At 43.7% G+C, this 15366-nt stretch overlaps 1 protein-coding gene and 1 pseudogene across 1 annotated transcript in view; one reads left to right on the forward strand and one right to left on the reverse strand.

Annotated features, from left to right (window-relative positions):
• Positions 1-4528, reverse strand: part of LOC102833373 (pentatricopeptide repeat-containing protein 2, mitochondrial-like) — a 48789-nt gene extending 44261 nt beyond the window's left edge. Inside the window, exons 1-2 of the mRNA XM_006875276.1 lie at positions 4414-4528; positions 930-1022 (exon numbers count right to left, since the gene is read on the reverse strand). Of these exons, the coding sequence (XP_006875338.1) occupies positions 930-1022; positions 4414-4525 (205 nt within the window). The 5' untranslated portion in view covers positions 4526-4528. The remainder of the gene's footprint in view (positions 1-929; positions 1023-4413) is intronic.
• A 9126-nt stretch (positions 4529-13654) lies between these two features.
• Positions 13655-14802, forward strand: LOC102833755 (annotated as a pseudogene).
• Positions 14803-15366: the final 564 nt, after the last annotated feature.

A 15366-nucleotide genomic window follows, 5' to 3' on the forward strand; every position in this document is an offset into this window, starting at 1 on the left:
AAGGTCAGCAGTTCAAAACTACCAGCTGTTCCGCAGGAGAAAGATGAGGCTTTCTGCTCCCATAAAGATTTAAAGCCTCGGAAACCCTGTACAGGGTCACTATGAGTTGGAACCGACTCCACGGCACATCACCACCACCATCATCCTTCCTAACCCCATTGGATTTTTTCCAAGCAAATCCTAGATTTCATGCCAGGCAAGTTCCTTCTAAATTTTAAGGAAATCTTTGTTTTATCCTATTGAATTTCTAGCCTGGAACAGGAAATATCAAAATATAACATCATAGGACTCTTGTACACACATACTTTATAATTAAGTATGTGTGTACTGGGGTTACAACGTAAAATATATTTTTTTTAACTGAGAATTACATCAAAAGATTTTGAAAGTCAGCCAGCTCAGGCCAGTCCTTCTCAAGATTTACTAGGAATACGGATTGTCTAGGTCAAAAGGTTTTGCATATTTATCAACTTCTAAGGCCAAGAGTGTGCTGCTGGTCCTCAAACCACATTTTGAGTGGCAAAGACATAAAGAGGACTGGATACAGCACTAACTTTAGAGTTTCTTCCTGAGCTCTTGGGATAAGGAGTGAAGAGGAGAGCTGTAGACTCTGAAATAATAGTGAATGAGATGCAAAGTGAATATAAGGCTTGATTTTTGTTGATTGTTGAGAAGTGCCATGGAGACGGCTCAGACTCATAGCGATGCTGTATCGGGTTTCCGAAGAGCAGCTGGTGAATTTGAACTGACGACCTTGTGATGTGCAGGCCAGTGCTGATCCACAGCGCCACATAAGATTAGGAAAGTCAAAATAAATGCTTGATTTTTTTTCTGGGATTTAAAGTTCACTGAGGGAGACGCTGAATAGGAAAAAGACAGAGGAAATTTAGATGACAGCTCAATGAAATTAACAAAGTAGACTCTATTACCTTTGGTGCCAGGGAGATTATGTGCAATAGCCACCTTCTTATGCTGAAATTCTTTTAATTTCACAATATTTTCTGTGAGTAGGTGTCTTTTAGCTAGAAATTAAGCAAAGAAAAGAAAAAAAGGTAATTTTGATTGTTTTATACTTAACAAATAACACAAGTAGGATTTGACTTTATTTTTTTAATGAACTAATAACCTCATCTCCATATATTCCATATATTATACCCCATCTAGCCAGGGTATGGAGTCCGGGTGTGGCATTGTAGGTTAATGCGCTGGACTGCAAGGTTGCTTTGAACCACAAGGTCAATGGCTCAAGCTCACCAGCTGCTTCTCAAAAACCCTATACAGGGTTGCTATAGTTCAGAACCAACTCAAGGGCACTTAACAACAAAAAGGTTTATAACAACAGGGTTTCAGACACCAATGCTGATGGGAAGAAACATCTCCAAACTACCAAAGTATGCAAATCCTCAGCCAGGTAATTTTGTATGTATGTGTGATATACAAAGGGACTTAACAACATTTATGGAAAAACGGAATTGAGAGACAATGGAATTTTTTCACAGTCCTCTTGTACATAGAAGGGTAAGTTAAACAGTATAGTTATTAGGGCTCCAGTTCGTATATGATTAGGCTTATTACAAACAAAATGTGTCCAAATACATCATTGTGATCAGTGGATGGCTGCAGACAAGTTCTTTCAGTAATTTGTCTTAGTCTTGTTTTGTTTTTTTTGTTGTTGTTTTTAAGAGCCATCGAGTCGGGTCCGACCCATAGCGACCCTGTACAGGGTTTCCGAGGGTGTAAATCCTTACAGGAGTAGAAAGCCTCATCTTTCTCCCGCGGAGCGGCTGGTAGTTTCGAACTGCTGACCTTAAGGTTCGCAGCCCGATTCGTAACCACTACGCTACCAGAGCTCCTCTTAGGGTGTATTTAAAATGGGACCATCTTGTTAGGGTGTATTTAAAATGGGACCATCAAAATAGTGGATTCTGAGGGGATCTGCTTGGCCAACTAAATTCAAGGCCGAGAAAAGGAAGTTCAGAAGGTTATGGCAATTGCTTTTTGGAGATTCCCAAGGGGTAAGCCTGAAAGATTTTCTTGAAGGATGATCATGGGGGACTATTAAAAAGACGTTTTAAAAACTTTTAAAACTGCATTGGTGTGAAAAAGGCCAGCAAAGTTGCACAAGGCATTTTTCTTACATCACAACAAGGCATCTGCTTATTTCTTGAGTGTAGCAAGGGCTGTCCGACAGAAATTTTGGTAGAAAACCTTACCCCATTCACCCTCAGCCCTGATCTTGCCCCTTTAGACTTCTGTTGGTTCATCCAACTAAACATTTCAAAGGCACAGGATTTGTGTACCTACAGTTCCACAATTGCTCTTTTGATGAGGTAAAAATGGATGAACACAGAATTCCTTAGAGAAATGGAAATACCTCCTTCAGATGTGTATAGACTTAGATGAAAGATACGTTCAAAATCAATAGCTCCTCATTTTGATATTTCTGTTGGAAAGGTTTCTGATTTTGTAGTAATACTTTTTTACTTACTGTCATGTGTACGTGTATGCACATGTGTGTATCTCTCTCTGTATATATGATATATATATATGATGGTGGTAGTTATGTGCTGTGGAATCAGTTCCCTTTCATAGCAACCCTGTAAAGGTTTCCAAGGCTGTAAATCTTTACAAAAACAGAGAGCCTCATCTTTCTCCCATGGAATCGCTGGTAGTTTCAAACTGCTGACCGTGATATTAGCAACCTGATTCCAACCAATAGCAACCCTGTATAGGGTTTCCAAGGAGCAGCTGTTGAGCTTGAACCACAGACCTTCTATATATCTATATATCTATATCTATATATATATACACACACACATATATACATACACAAACGGTTGTTAAATGCTTTTGATTCACTTCAGACTCATAGCGACCTTGTATAGGGTGAAAGGATAGCAATTTGAGCTAACCAGTGGCTACACCAGAGAAAAGACCTCAAAATCTGCTCTCGTAAGAAGACAGCCTAGATAGCCCTATGGGGCAATTCTACTTTGTCCTATAGGGTTGCTACAAGTAGGCTGGAATCCACTCAAAGACACATAGCAAGTATAGAACAGATGCTGTACTAGTCTTAAAGATATGCGAGTGAACAAGACATCAGAAATTCAGTTTTGAATAAAAATAAGCATGCAAATAAGTAAGTTATAGAGATGTTAAGTGCAGTCAAGTCGGTTCTGACTCATAGAGACACGGTATAGGGTTTTCAAGGAGCAGGTGGTGAGCTTGAACCGCCAACCTTGCAGTTCAAACAGCTTTGCAGTCTGGTGCATTAACCCACAGCGCCACACTAGGACTAAATTAGAGTAGCAGTGATAAATGCAGCAATAGATCTGTACAAAGCAGAGTAGTAGTAAGAGATTAGTGATTAGCTGTGTAGGGAAGAGAATTGATAGGAAGTTGGGATTTGAAGAATAGATATTCACCAGCCAGTTAAGGGGTAACAAGGGCATTTAAAAAAACAAAAACTACAGTTAGTGCCCGAATGATGGGGTTCCATTTTGAGGACTCCCTCAGTGTGATGTTAGTTGAGTACTTCTTTTTTTAAGTGTTCATTATTATTATCCTTTATTATTGTTATCTTTATCAATCCAATCTTTATCTTTATCTCTTTGGGGGCTGGAAACATTACATATAAACTAACAGGTATCATACTTTAATACATACAGACATGGACATTAATAACAGGTAAGATGTATACACACAAAAACAGATGATGTGGTTCATCACAACTGGAATACTGGTAAGTCGTACACTTACATACTCACCTGTAAGTAAAATGTCTTAAAGCAATGTCTGACACAACGTTTAACTAAGAATGTTAAAGAATCATTTTATAAGTGAGAACACATGTTCAGGAATGTTAACGATGCTAGCTGTTGTGCTGTGACTTTTGGGGCATCTAAAATCCCTGTTCCCCAAATCTACAGAAAATTACTCCCATGAAAGTCAAGGGGTCCTAGAGAATTGTGTCGTTTTATCTGAGGGACCCTGGTGTGGCACTGTGGGACAAGCACTGGCCTGTGAACCACAAGGTCAGAGGTTCAAACCCTCGGAAGCCCTAAACAGGGGAGTAGAAACCGACTCGGCGGCACATTACAAGACCTCTGTACCCAAACCTGCTGAAAAGTATTCATGAAAGCCAGGGGGTCCCAGAGAATAATGTCGTCTTATCTGAGTCTCAAGGTCAACAACTCAGCCCAGCGGTCTTTCCGTCCTGAGGAACGCGAGTGTCCACAACACCCAGGCGCAACCAAGAGAGTTACAAGCCCGGCAGCTCCAGGTCAGAGAGCGACCTAAACACGCTGGGGTTATTCGTCCAAAGTTATGTCCGTGGGACTCTAACAATACCGTCTCTCCCATCCCCCTCCCCTCCTTCTGCGATTTGCCCACCAGGCCTGGGGGCCGCGATACCTCCAAGAGGGCACCGATAACAAGTGGAACCGGAGCCGCCCACCAAGGGATGTACCCAACTTCGCTGCGTCCGTAGCAAGATTCGCTCAGAAGGCTGATATGCAGCAGCCATGCTGTCCTGGGCCGTACCAACTGCGGGAGCCGGGAAGGGGGACGGAGTCTCGGCTCTGCAAACAAGAACGCAGAAACGGATTCGTCCAACTCCGGTCGCCCGGGGAAGTCGGCCTATAACCCTACCCCTTCCTCTGCCCACAACCCCCGGAACAGTCTTCCTCTTGGTACATTCCAACATGGCGACCCCCATAGTGCGGCGCGGGATACTCCTGGCGCGGAAAGTGTCTTTGCCTTGTGTCTTCCCCGCAGGTTGGTGGCTGCTACTTTGGTGGGGCTGCGTCATTAGGGCCTGACTACTCTGTTACTTTTGTAAAAGGAGACAGGAAGTGGACCTGATGTCTGGTTGCTTGAGAAGCCAAATGGGGTTATATGTATGTAGCACAGAAAGGGGAGGTAAAGTCTCTGACATTTCCTCCCCGGTGTAATCATGGCAGCTTGTTCAATGACGTGAAGAGCAAAGGAAGGTTATAGTATGAGGGACTCTTTGTATGATCTACTGACTGGGTCGTGTGCTTGGTAGGGGGTCAGATAAACCTTCCCCGTGGTCCCCCAACACACACACGTACACTTGGCTGGACCCTAGTCCATACTTCATCGAAGCATTTTTCGGCTTCCAATCCCACTGTGGTGTGGCGCTGTGAGTTAATGCGCTGGGCTGCAAGGTCGCATTGAACCTCAAGGTCGGCGTTTCAAGCTCACCAACCGTTCCTCGGAAATCCTATACAGGGTCGCTTTGAATCGGAATTGACTCGCTACGCTTAACAGCAATCTCTATTTGCCCAATGACCTTGGGAGCCCCTTTTGATCGACTTTGCTACAGATTGCCACGTGTAGATCATAAATGGTAATTAATGTCTGGAGTCCAGGTGTGGCTCTGTAGGATCAGAACTGGACTGCTTACCGCAAAGTTGGTGGTTCAAACCCACCAGTTGCTTTTGGAAACTCGGCACTTTCAAAAACAACGAAACACTTTGGCGGGAGAAAGATGAGACTGGCTGTTCCCCACAGTTACAGCCTCAGAAACCCTATGGGGTGGTGGTGGTGTGTCATGGAGTCAGTTCTGACTCATAGCTACCCTGCATAGGCTTTCCCAGGCTGGAGATCTTTACAGGCTCAGAAAGCCTCATCTTTCTCTTGCGGAACCGCTGGTAGTTTCGAACTGCTGACCTTGAGGTTAGCAGCCCGACTTGTAACCATTAGGCTACCAGATCCTATCCAGGGTCGCTATTAATTGAAACTGATTTGACAACACTTAACAACAACTCGTCTGCCAGTTTGTCTTATTGTGGTGGCTTCTGAGTGGCTGTGATTCTGGAAGCTTTGCTTCCGGTATTTTAAATACCAGCAGGGTCACTCATGGTGGACAGGTTTCAGATGAGCATCCAGACAAAGACAGACCAGGAAGAAGGAGAGTCGAACTACTTCCGAATATTTAGTCACTGAAAACTTTATGAAGAGCAGAGAAACACAGTCAGATACAGTGCTGGAAAAATGAGCCCCTCAGGTTGTACCTTCCAAAATGCAACTGGGGACCAGCTGCCTGCTCAAAGGAGAGTTGACCTTGATACTGCAAATGGAGTAAAGCCTGTGGGAGAAAAGCCCACGGGACCTTCATTTGCTGATGGGGCACAATTCAAAATGAAGAGAAACAGCTGTAAACACCCATTAATAATCGGAACATGGAATACATGAAGTATGAATCTAGGAAAATTGGAAATTGTCAAACATGTAATGGAATGCATAAACATTGATATCTTAGGCATTAGTAAGCTGAAATGGACTGTTATTGACCATTTTGAATCTGACAACCATGTGATTTACTCTCATACTTCGGACATATTGTTAGGAGGGACCAGTCGCTAGAGAAGGATATCACGTTTGGTATGGGAGAGGGTCAGAGAAAAAGAGGAAGACCCCCAACGAGATGGATTGGCCAAGTGGCAGCATCAATGGGTCAAGTGTGACAACAATTGTGAAGTTGGCCCAATATCGGGCAGTGTTTCGTTCTGTTGTGCATAGGGTCGCTAGGAGTCAGTACCGACTCGATGGCAGGTAACAACAACAAAGTACTTTGATATCCCAGTTGAAAAGCAGTCCACTCAACATTTGATGAAAACCAAAGCCTTTTCATCACAGTTTTACCCCTTCCTGAGAATTTGATTTTCCACCCTACTTGTTGTTGTTAAATGCCTTTGAGTTGCTTTCAACTCATAATGACCCTGAATAGGGTTTTTGAGGAGAAGCAGCTGGTGGGTTTGAACTGCTGACCTTGTGGTTCAAAGTCCATTGCTGATCCTATAGTACCACACCTCCTAGTTAAGTTAAGTACCGTCGAGTCGGTTCCAACCCATAGCAACCCTGTACAGGGTTTCCGAGGGTGTAAATCTTTACGGGAGTAGAAAGCCTCATCTTTCTCCCGCGGATCGGCTGGTAGTTTCAAACCACTGACCTTAAGGTTCGCAGCCCGATTCGTAACCACTACGCTATCAGAGCTCCTCCTAACAACCTTACAAATACCCAGAGGTTTTCCAAAGCTGAATATCTTAAAGAAACATACTGTCACAGTTCTCCTGTGGAGCGGTTGGGTGGCTTCAAACAACTGACCTCTCATTAGCAGCAAAGGGCACTTTACTGAATCAGAATCTAGGTTTTAACCATATCCCCAGGCTATTATGATTCTATATATCTGGGTGGGAAAGCAAATCCTCAGCAGGGGGTCAAACCAGAAAGACCTGGTTGGAAACCCTGAATAGGAAAGTTTTCAAAAAGTATTTACAGAAGCCAAATTTGTAATAATATTAAACACATAATGCTGAAAAGTAATCCTAAAGTGTTGTAATGATAGTCACTATTTTGAATGTCCATTCAACCGTTCTTCTTTCCATCCTATTTCCCTATAAAAAAGCAGCACAAACTTTTTGCTCATGCTTCTTAAAATCATTCAATTTCAATGTGAAACCTCATTGTTGGTCCACAAAGTGTCTAAGGATTAGCTGGTTGACCTAGCTGTTGAATATAGTTCATGATACAAATTAGGTCAGAGGTGGGAAACGTTTTTTCTGACAACATTTAAAACATCATTCATGGGCCATGCAAAATTGTCAACTTAAAAATTAGCCTGCTATATTTGGTCAAACATTTCATTGTTGTTAGGTGCCACCGAGTCGGTACCAACTCAACAGAATGAAACACTGCCTGATCCTGGGCCAAACTCACAATTGTTGCCATGCACTGACCCTCCACCTTACCAAACATGATATCTTTCTCCGGCAACTGGTTCCTCCTGACAATATGTCCAAAGTATGTGAGATGAAGTTTGGCCATCCTGACCTTCAAGGAGTACTCTGGTTGCACTTTTTCCAACACAGATCTGTTTGTTCTTTTGTCAGTCCATGCCATTTTCAATATTCTCCAACACCATAACTCAAAAGCATCAATTATTCTACCGTCTTCCTTATTTACTGTCTAGCTTTCGTATGCATAGGAGGTTATTGAAAATACCATGGCTTGGGTCAGGTGCACCATAGCCCTCAAGCTGACAGCTTTCCTCTTCAACATTTTAAAAAGGTCTTGTGCAGCAAGACGTGATTTGATTTCTTGACTGCTGCTTCCAGGAGTGTTGATAGTTGATCCAAGAAGAATGAAGTCCTTGACAACTTCAATCTTTTCTCCATTGATAAGAATGTTGTTTATTGGTCCAGTGGTGAGGATTTTTTTCTTTACATTGAGATCCATACCAAAGGCTGTGCCCTTGATCTTCATCAGTAAATATTTTAAGTCCTCTTCACTTTCATCAAGCAAGATTGTATCATCTGCATAACTCACCCCTAGTATGATGGGTGGAGTCCTGGTGTGGTGCTGTAGGGTTAATGCGCCAGACTGTAAAGCTGTTTAAACTGCAAGATTGGCAGTTCAAGTTCACCAGCTGCTCCTTGGTAACCCTATACAGGGTCGCTATGGGTCGGAACTGACTCAATGGCACTTAACAACAACAACATTGGCTGGAGTCCTGGTGTGGTTAATGCACTGGACTGCAAATTCAGTTTGAACCACAAGTTCGTGGTTGAAGCTCACCAGCTGCTCCTTGGAAACCCTATACAGGGTCACGATGGGTCAGAACCGATTTGATGGCACTTAAAAGCAACAATAATGCAGTAGCTGGAACTGCAGTTGAGTTTGCAGGACTAGATCAAATGATTTAGAGAGGTGTTTCCCACCTCTGCATGTTTTTTGTTGTTAGGTGCCATCGAGTCTGCACCAACTTATAGTGACCCTTTGCACAACAGAACAAAACACTGCCTGGTCCTGCACCAACTTCACAATCATTGCTAAGCTCAAACCCATTGCTACTGCAACTGTGCCAATCCATCTAGTTGAGGGTCTTCCTCTTTTTCTCTGACCCTCCACTTTATCAACCATGATACTCTTCTCCAGGGACTAATCCCTCTTGATAATATGTGTGAAATATGAGAGACAAAGTCTGGCCATCCTGGCTTCCAAGGAGCGTTCTGGCTGTATTTCTTCTAATACAGATTGCTTTGTTCTTTGACATCATTCTTTCCATAGACGGAGGAACTTCACAGTACAGGTATTCCAGGTCAAAGGACACACTCCACTCCTTGCTCTTCTTGCTTGGTGTAACAGATCTTTCCTTCTCTGTCCAAACTGACACATATTTTAGGGGAGAAATAAGTTCACCACCACTCATCTGTCAACTTGTACTGTGGTGGCTTGCATGTAGTGCTAGAAGCTATGCCAGCGTGCTTTAAATACCAGCAGGATCACCCATGGTGGACAGGTTCCAGCTGAGCTTCCAGATAGAGAGAGACACACTAAGAAGAAGGAGGTGTGAACTACTTCTTAATGGTTAGCCACTGAAAACCTTATAAACAGCAGTGGAACACTGTCAGCTAGCACCAGATTTTCAATATTAATTATTGAAACATGATGAAGAGCACCAGAATATTGTCAGATACAGGGTTGGAAAATGGGCCCCTCAGGTTGGAAGGCACTCAAAATACAGCTGGGAAGGAGCTGCCTCCTCAAGAGTTGACCATGATGACACAAATGGAGTAAAGATTTCAGGACCTTCATTAGCTGATGGGTTACAACTCAAAATGAGAAATAACTGCAGACATGCATTAATACTCAGAAATGTGAAGTGTATGTAGTAAAAGTCTAGGCAAATTGGAAGTTGTAAAAAAATGAAATGGAATGCATAAAAATCAGCAGCCTAAGTATAAGGAGCTGATATGGGCTGGTATTGCCCATTTTGAATCAGAGTCATATGGTTTGCTTTCCCAGGAATGACAAATTGAAGAGGAATGGAGTCACATTCATTGTCAAAAAGGACATTCAAAAATCTATCTTGAAATATAATGCTATCTGTAATTGATTGATATGCACACTGCAAGGTCAGCGGTTTAAGCTTACCAGCCGCTCCTTGAAAACCCTATACACGCTGGACACCGATAAGGGGAAGTGAGGGAAAAACAGCAATGAAGCGGTGAGCTAAGGCCTGCCTGCAGCGTTCAATAGACTTCTGTGAACCCGGGTGAAGACCTGGTTGTCCAGCAGTGTTGCAAGACCTGGGAACTCTTGGGCCCAGAGTCAGTGACATAGCCACAGAGGACTAGAGTAGAGAGTAAAGCGTCCAGCTGATAAGAAGAAAGGGCATATACATAAGAATACCCACACTTGCAGATAATACCCACTTATCCTGGCTTCAATGACTGGATGATCAGTGCTCAACCAGAAGTAAAAAGAAGAGGAGAAAAAAAAAAAAAAGTATTCTCATACAATTTGAGACCTTGACCTACACCTATGGAAGCAGTAGCTCAAAAGAGGGAACAAGTCCTTACAGCAAGGATCATTCCCACCCCCTCCACACACAGAGCAGACAGGGATGGGCAACTTGGACATTGGATACCCAAAATGGGGGGCGGGGGGCTACAAGGACAAGAAGTGACTGGCCTACAAGCTTTAAAGAGGGAACCTAGATCCAGAGGGCCTAGAGGAAGGTAGAATCTCAGTGAGTAGTATTCAATCTGTCTAGGCGGGGCTGATGCAATGAAATGCAGACAGGTCTCTTGTGATACAATAGTGAATAATTGTTATCAGGACTGATTGTGAGAGGAGTGATTAACCTTTCAGTCTAGGAGCAGAGGTCCCTAGGACCATCAAGGGAGAAGAGCAAAGAGCGGGACCCTACCCAGAGAAGCAGTGATGCCTGAAATGGAGCCAGAGATGATGATGTGGAGCAATGGAGCAGCTGGAGACTTTAGATCCAGAGAGGGAGAGCGACTGTGTGCTGAAGACCTGGGGGGTACTGGGGAAGGATTGCATGGAGGGGATTGTAACCATGGCAATGAGATGATATATGATAGAATGAATGTAAAACTAATGTTCTCCCATGTAAACTATCACATAATTCACAATAAAACATTTAAAGAAAAGAAAGAAAAAAAATACTGATAATATAATTGAACACTTCCTAATTTTGAAAAAAACAAAACAAAACAAAACCCTATACAGGGTTGCTATGAGTCAGAACTTAATGTATTGGAAGAAAGACCAGTTAATACAACTATTACTCAAATTTACCCACCAACCACTAAAGCCAGTGATGCTGAAATTGAAGAATTCTACCAACTTCTTGAGTCTAAAACTGATAAAATATGCAATCAAGTTACATTGATGATTACTGATGATTGGAAACAAAGAGGAAGGATTAGTAATTGGAAAATATGGCCTTTATGATAGAAATGGTGCTGGGGATGGGATCTTATGACAGAAGTTTGCAAGACCAACAACTCATTCATTGCAAGTACATTTTTTAAACAACAAAATTGGCAACTATGCACATGGACCTCACCAGATGGAACCCACAGGAATCAAACTGACTACATCTGTTGCAAGAGATAGTGGAAAAGACCCATATTATCAGCCAAAGCAAGGCAAGGCACTGATTGTTGAACTGACAATTGCTTTCTGGTAGCGTAGTGGTTACGAATCGGGCTGCAAAATGCAAGGTCAGCAGTTTGAAACTACCAGCCACTCCGCAGGAGAAAGATGAGACTTTCTGCTCCTGTAAAGATATACAGCCTCAGAAACCCTGTACAGGGGTTGCTATGGGTCGTAACCAACTCGATGGCACTTAACAACAACAACAAGTTCAGGCTGAAGCTGAAGAAAATGAAAATAGCTCCACTGAAGCCAAAATATGACCTTGAACATATCCCACCTGAATTTAGGGACCATTTCAAGAACAGATTTGATACGTTATACACTAATGATGAAAGACCAGATAAGTTGTGGGGTGACATCAAGAACATCACACAGGAAGAAAGTAAAAGTTTAATAAAAGACAGGAAAGAAAGAAAGGACCAAAATGGATGTCAGAAGAGACTCTTAAATTTGCTCTCCAGTGTAGTGAATGGAAGAAACGAGGTAAAAGAGCTGAGCAGAAAATTTCAAAGCTCAACTCAAGAAGACAAAGTCAAGCATTATAATGAAATGTGCAAAGACCTGGAGTTAGAAAGTCAAAAGGGAAGAACATGCTCAGCATTTCTCAAGTTTAAAGAACTGAAGAAAAAATTCAAGCCTCGATTTGCAATATTGAAGAATTCTATTAAAATATTGAATGATGTGGAAAGCACAAAAAAAAAAAATGGAAGGTACACAGAGTCACTATGAAATGGTCTGTGTTCAGCCATTTCAAGAGGTAGCAGATGATCAACAAGTGATGGTACTGAAAAAAGTCCAAGTGTCACCGAAGGCACTGGTAAAAAACAAAGCTCCAGGAACTGACAGAATACCTTGAAATCTTTCAGCAAACTGATGCAGCCTAGAGGAGCTCATATCTATATCAAGAAATTGGAAGACACCTACCTGGCCATCTTTGTGTCCATTCCAAAGAGTAGTGACCCAAATGGAATGTGGAAATCATTGAATGATATAATTAACATCACACGAAGTAAAATTTTCCTGAAGATAATTAAAAAATGGCTGCAATAGTACATGGACAGAAATTCAAGCAGGATTCAGAAGAGGACATGGAATGAGGAGTATCATTACTGATGTTAGATGGTTCATGGCTGGAAGCAGACAATACCAGAAAGATGTTTACTTGTGCTTTTTGACTATGCGAAGGTTCTCAACTCTGTGGATCATGACAAGCTGTGGATAACATTGTGAATAATGTGTATTCCCGAATACTTAACTGTGTTCGTGAGAAACTCACGACATAGACCAAGAGGCAGTCATTTGAACAGAACAAGGGGGCACTGAATGATTTAAAATCAGGAAAGGTGTGTGTCAGGACTATATACTTTCTTCATATTTAGTCAGTCTGTATTCTGAGCAAATAATGTGAAAATCTGGATTTTATGATATGTTGATGATTGATCCAAGAAAAATGAAGTCCTTGACAACTTCAATCTTTTCTCCCTTGTTAAGAATATTGTTTATTGGTCCAGTGATGAGGATTTTTCTTTACATTGAGATGTAATCCATACCAAAGGCTGTGCTCTTTGATCTTCATCAGTAAATGTTTCAAGTCCTCTTCACTTTCAGCAAGCAAGGTTGTATCATCTGCATATCGCAGGTTGTTAATGAGTCTTCCTCCAATCTTGATGCCACGTTTTTCTTCATAGAACCCAGCTTCTTGGATTATTTGCTCAGCATACAGGTTGAATAAGTATGGTGAAAGACTACAACCCTGTTGCACACCTTTCTTAATATTAAACCATTCAGTGTTCCCATGTTCTATATCGATACAGGGAAATAGAATCTTTTTTGAAGATGTGAAGAATAATAGCTCATGTTCACTTTGAAGAGGGCTGCCATTATTCCCCACAGAAAGGAGAAATCTTCCAGGTTTTAGACATTGGGATTCAGTGTTGTTGTTTTCTAATTCTGCCGTAAATTATGAATGGATTATGTGAATTGATGTCTCCGATTCTTTTGGCAGGATCTGATATTTTCTTACAGTCTCCTTATTCTAGTTTGGAAGTTGCATGAATAATTTCTTTTGCAAAAATCAGCACCGTCTCAGTCTCCGCCACTGGCTTTGCCTTCGCTCCTCTCTCTGCTTGTGCTCGCTGCTGCTGCCACTCGGCCTTGGGTCGTCATGGAAGAAGAGATCGCCGCGCTCGTCATCGACAATGGCTCCGGCATGTGCAAAGCCGGCTTTGCGGGCAACAACGCCCCCCGTGCCATCTGCCCCTCGATCGTGGGGCGCCCCTGGCACCAGGGTGTCATGGTGGGCATGGGCCAGAAGGACTGCTACGTGGGCGACGAGGCACAGAGCAAGAGGGGCATCTTGACCCTCAAGTACCCCGTCGAGCACGGCATCGTCACCAACTGGGATGACATAGAGAAGAACTGGCACCACACTTTCTACAACGAGCTGCGCGTGGCCCCCGAGGAACACCCCATACTGCTGACCGAGGCGCCCCTGAACCCCAAGGCCAACCGGGAGAAGATGACCCAGATCATGTTTGAGACCTTCAACAATCCCGCCATGTACGTGGCCATCCAGGCTGTGCTGTCCCTCTACGCCTCAGGCCGCACCACCAGCATCGTCATGGACTCGGGCGACGGTGTCACGCACACCCTGCCCATCTACGAGGGCTACGCCCTGCCACACGCCTTCCTGCGTCTGGACCTGGTGGGCCGCGACCTGACCAACTACCTCATGAAGATCCTGATGGAGCGCAGCTGCAGCTTCACCACCACTGCCCAGCGCGAGATCGTGTGCGACATTGAGGAAAAGCAGTGCTACGCCGCCCTGGATTTCGGAGATGGCCACCGCTGTGTCCTCGTCCTCCCTGGAGAAGAGCTAAGAGCTGCCCGATGGCCAGGTCATCACCGTCGGCAACAAGCGCTTCCGGTGTCCGGAGGCGCTCTTCCAGCCCTCCTTCCCAGTTATGGAGTCCTGCAGCATCCACGAGACCACCTTTAACTCCATCATGAAGTGCGACGTGGACATCCGGAAGGACCTGTATGCCAACACGGTGCTGTCAGGCGGAACCACCATGTACCCAGGCATCACCAACCGGATGCAGAAGGAGATCACGGCCCTGGCGCCCAGCACCATGAAAGTCAAGATCATTCCTCCTCCAGAACGCAAGTACTCTGGATTGGCAGCTCCATCCTGGCCTCGCTGCCCACCTTCCAGCAGATCAGCAAGCAGGGAGTAAGACAGGCCCCTCCATCATCCACCGCAAATACTTCTAGACGGACTGCCAGCAGGTGCCACCACCTGCCACATGACCCTAGTGCAGGTTTGCCCACAAACCGCATATCTTAAGCTAGCCTCGTGAAACTGGAAGAAGCCTTTGAAAAGAAATTGTCCTTGAAGCCTGTATCTCGGTAACAGCAGCACTGGATCCTAACACTTGTTGCTGATTTTGACCTTGTATTCAAGTTACCTGTTTCCTTGGTCTGTGTTTAATACCTTGTACCTATCTTTAATTTAAGCCCCTAGAGCGTGTGAATCGGTCTCGGCCGAGGTGAAGGGATGACATGGTGGGGAGAAGTCCGTAGTTGTGGCAAGTCTGTTCAGGGTATTAATGCGAAGAGCTGATGGCTCCAGGATCACACCTGCAGGGTTGGTTGGTAAGTGGCCCGGAGCGGTTGTTATATCTGTCTTGCATGCCTGTCAGAGTTGGAAGAATCTGAGCCTTGGGACCAGTTTCCTTTCTTAGCTGATGTTCTAGCGCTGGAACCCCATGGGTTATTACTTGCCTTGAGTTGGAAGATGGTTTGCATTTAAACCTGTAAACTCATTCATTCTTTTATATATGGTGTTTGTATACAGTTCTCAACTCTTGAGAT

Source organism: Chrysochloris asiatica, unplaced genomic scaffold (genome assembly GCF_000296735.1).
Source record: "Chrysochloris asiatica unplaced genomic scaffold, ChrAsi1.0 scaffold00316, whole genome shotgun sequence".
Taxonomy (NCBI): Eukaryota; Metazoa; Chordata; class Mammalia; order Afrosoricida; family Chrysochloridae; genus Chrysochloris; species Chrysochloris asiatica.